The sequence below is a fragment of the Vombatus ursinus genome, unplaced genomic scaffold (genome assembly GCF_900497805.2).
Source record: "Vombatus ursinus unplaced genomic scaffold, bare-nosed wombat genome assembly UNPS02014874.1, whole genome shotgun sequence".
NCBI lineage: Eukaryota > Metazoa > Chordata > Mammalia > Diprotodontia > Vombatidae > Vombatus > Vombatus ursinus.
The window spans coordinates 14,596,877-14,600,661 of NW_020954652.1; the positions used below are offsets into that span (position 1 = coordinate 14,596,877).

The 3,785-nt window shown below is 47.5% G+C and overlaps 1 protein-coding gene across 1 annotated transcript; it reads right to left on the bottom strand.

The window, feature by feature from the left end:
* Positions 1 to 235: 235 nt before the first annotated feature.
* Positions 236 to 1,641, bottom strand: MYF6 (myogenic factor 6). Its single transcript, XM_027842464.1, has 3 exons — positions 1,045 to 1,641; positions 667 to 757; positions 236 to 357 (listed from the first exon to the last, which is right to left on the bottom strand). Exons 1-3 carry the CDS (start codon positions 1,639 to 1,641, stop codon positions 236 to 238), a joined length of 810 nt encoding a protein of 269 aa, XP_027698265.1.
* Positions 1,642 to 3,785: the final 2,144 nt, after the last annotated feature.

Below are 3,785 nucleotides of genomic sequence, written 5' to 3' on the forward strand. Positions count from 1 at the left end.
CGCAGAGAGTTTTCCGTCTGAATGCACAGAACCGTTTTGGGGATTTTTTTTTTTTTCTGAGAAGATATTACTTTGTTTCCAACTTTCAGAAGATCCTGGCCATGGTTTCCTAAATATTAATGCAATGTAACCTAATCTAAAGGTTAGGAATGGGGTGGGGGTGGGGGTGGGGGTGGAGCAGGGAATAATCCTCCAGCAGAAGCAAAGATCCCTCTAGAACCAGCACAGGGGTTCCTTATTTCTCCACTACCTCCTCCACGCTGATGAGTTTAGGGTCTTCGGAGGAAATACTGTCCACGATGGAAGAAAGACACCTGAGGCTACTGGAGGCTGATGACTCGATTATGGGCCCTCCGACTGTAAAGAAGGAGGCAGAAGCAGTGTTAAAAGAGAAGAGACAATTCAAATCCGCCGAAAACGAAAGTCCACAGCTTTTGCAAACTCTATGAACTACTTCTAAGAATTCCAAGCTGGAGATACTGAGGGAGAAGACACGTTTCTCCCTGTCATACTGTTTTCACGTCTTCAGTCTCCTATTGTCCCTTTCCTCCCCCCGAAAGAGTTTCCCACCACTCCACCCCCTGACACACACGTTTTAATTAGTGTCCGAACTCTAAACTGTATGAGGGTTGGGTTTTTTTTTGGGGGGGGGGGGTGGTACTTTACCTTCTCTGGGACTTATGGCTAGGGCCCTGGAATGATCAGAAACATTTTCCCATTCAGAGCTGCAGGTGCTCAGGAAATCGGAACTGGGGAGCTGGAGCAAACACAAGAAAGATCACTGGAGCTAGGTTAAGAAGCAGGGATCAGAATGGGACGGGGGGGGCGGCTTTTTCCTGGGGCTGGGAGTGAGGGGGGCTGGGGTGATGCAGTGGTGGCATTAGGGTGTCTCTAGTCCAATGAACTCGCCAAGAACTCCAGCTGTGCTTCAGACTCCTTAAGTAGGAAGGGAGACGGGAGGGAGAAGGACGGGGTGGGGGCTGCGGGAAGGGAAGAGGGGAAAGAGCTTAAGCAGCTGCACTTTTGGCCTCCGGGTGCCCTTACATTTGCTTGCTTAGGGCTGTAGCTGAAGGGGTCTGCCCCCAGCTCCTGCATCTTCTCCTGCTGATCCAGGCGGTGCAGGAGGTCCTGCAGCCGCTCGATGTACGTGATGGCGCTCCGCAGTATCTCCACCTTGGGCAGCCTCTGGTTGGGGTTGGCCACTGTCCTGCGCTTAAGGGCCTCGAAGGCCTCGTTGATCTTCTTCAGGCGTCGCCTCTCTCGCAGCGTGGCGGCCTTGCGCCGGTCCGTCGGGGCCGATTTCCTCTTGCAAGTCTTACAGGCCCAGATGAGGCACTGGCCAGGACAGTGAGGGGGCTGCAGGCCCGGGGGCGCCAGAACGTGCTCTTCGCCGCCGCTGTCGCTCCCGGCTTCGGGGGGCATTTGGTCCTGGCAGGGGGACAGGGTGCCATCGCTGCCCGGGTACAGAGGGGAGCCCTCGGCCATCTCCAGCTGCTGCAGGGCTCCATTCTCCCCGTCCAGGTAGAAGAAATAGGAGCCCGTTTCGAAAAGGTCCATCATTATGCTCTCCTCTTTGGCCTCTGGCTCTTCGGGAGCTGGGTGATGGGTTCCCAACCCCGGGAGGAACCACCCAGATGGCATCTAATTAGTGCGGTGACATAAGTTGCCCCCTGCTTTATATATAGCCGAAGCTGAAACTCAATCCAACTTTTAGCTGTCGCGGTGCCTCACCCTCCCAACGTGATTGCAGCTACTCTCTATCCCTCCCCCGTACTCCTCTCTCCCCCCCCCCCCCACCCCATGCTGTCCCTAGAACATCATCTCCTTAGAAAGACAACTCAGGTTACTACCCACTCCCAGAACCAGGAGACATCCGATTGTGTTCAGGGTGGGGAAAAGGTCAAAACGCACAGAGCCACTAAGCAACCCGACTCAAACAGCCCAGAGCAAGAGGGCAAGGGGAGAGCAGCCAGGGTTCAGGCCGGCCACCAGTTCCCTCCCCCACTGCCGCCCCTGGATTCTAAATATAGACCTATGGGGAAAGATTTCAAAGGCACTAGCTATCCGTCCAAACAGACCGGCTTAACATGTTCAGAAGGCTTCGGCCTCTTATTTCTCCTTCCTCCTTAAGAAGATGCTAGTCCTGTGGATCTAAACTATTCGAGAGTTGTCTCAGGTTTATAAATCGGTGAGCAGACTTCCACCTGCTTAACATAAATGTGTTCGTTCTGGTCCTGTGGCTATAAACTGACTCGAGGGGCTTCTTTCTTCTTCTTTAAACAACTGCCATTCACATGGAAGAGGTAAACTAAGGTAATAAGTCAAAAAGCAGAGCAGACATCAATCTCTCTTTTAAAAAAAACTTTATTAATTTAAAACTTAAATACAAAATGGAAAAGGGGGAAAAAAGAACATTGCCATGTATGTAGCAAAACGTAAAAGAGGATTCAATATAAAACAATGAATTTCCATTTCAAAAAAAAACCTATGTAATAAATACTAAACATTGCTTTTGGTGCTACCCAGATTTTCTGTGCTTCCTTCTAGGTCTTCTTTTGTTCTCTGCTGTGTACTTTTTCCCCCTCCCCCACCCAGGTTACAATTAAACAAGACTATATATGCATATACATATACATGCATATACATGCATGGTGCTACCTACTGGTGATACAAAGACAAACACGATATAGTTCCTGCCCTCAAGTAGCTTGCTTTCTATCAGGGGAGAAAACATACATACATACATATACATATATATACATACACACATATATACACATGCACACCTGTACTATATGTAAGACCATACCATGCATATTTCTATTTGTCAGTTTTTTCTCTGGAGGTGAGACATCAATCTCCTTAGCAGAAATTTGTTTCCTCTATTTTTGTGGCTGTAAATGAACTCTGTCCCAAGTGAGAGGCAGTGTAGTACAGTGGAGAGGGGGATGGAGTTGGAGTCAGGGGACCTGGCCAGCCCACTTACAACCTTTGTGACTGAGCAAATCACTTCACCTCAATTTCCTCATCTGTAAAAGGAGGGGGCTTTTCAGCTCCATATCTATAATCCGATGGCTGTGGGAGCATCGATTAAGAGCTGGTAGGATTCATGGAGGTCATCTAATCTAATTTGCTTCAGAGAGGGAGTGGAATACAGAGGACAAGAGCGCTGAATCTGGAGGATATGAGTTCAAATCTTTCCTTGTTGTGTGGCCTTACACAAGTCATTTAACATATCTGGATCTGTTTTCTCATTTGTAAAATGACTAAATAATCATTGGGGTCCCTTTAAGTCCCATTATTATCATCCTACTAATTTTAGAGAGGAGGACATTGCAGCCCAGAAAGGAAATGATTGACCTCAGGTCACACAGACAGGAGGCAGTATTCAGATTCAATGCAGCATTCTTTCTGATGTGCCATACTGTGGGTTTGTTTCATTGATCATTTAAAACCAGAAAGAGCCTTAGAGACCATCCTACTCCAAGGGTTCTTAACCTTTTTAGTGTGTATCATGGAACCCTTTGGCAGTCTGAGATGGATCCCTTCTCAGAATAATGGGTTTTTTTTTTTAATAAATAAAATACAATACATAGTATTGCAAAGGAAACTAGTTATATTGAAATAAAAATTTAATTTTCCCATACAACTTCACAGGCCATCTGAAATCTATCCACAGGTACTTGGGGGTTCAGGATCCAGGTTAAGAATTACTAATTTAATTCAAAGCTTTTTCTTTTATGACTGAGGCAACTGAGGCCCAGAAAATTCATTGGCTTGCCCAT

Excerpts from the sequence above, each read along its gene's own strand:
- MYF6 (XM_027842464.1), bottom strand. The coding sequence starts at position 1,641 with ATGCCATCTGGGTGGTTCCTCCCGGGGTTGGGAACCCATCACCCAGCT. Across the intron at positions 758-1,044 it reads ACAGCCCTAAGCAAGCAAAT|CTCCCCAGTTCCGATTTCCT; the intron begins GTAAGGGCACCC and ends TGTTTGCTCCAG. Across the intron at positions 358-666 it reads AGCCATAAGTCCCAGAGAAG|TCGGAGGGCCCATAATCGAG; the intron begins GTAAAGTACCAC and ends CCTTCTTTACAG.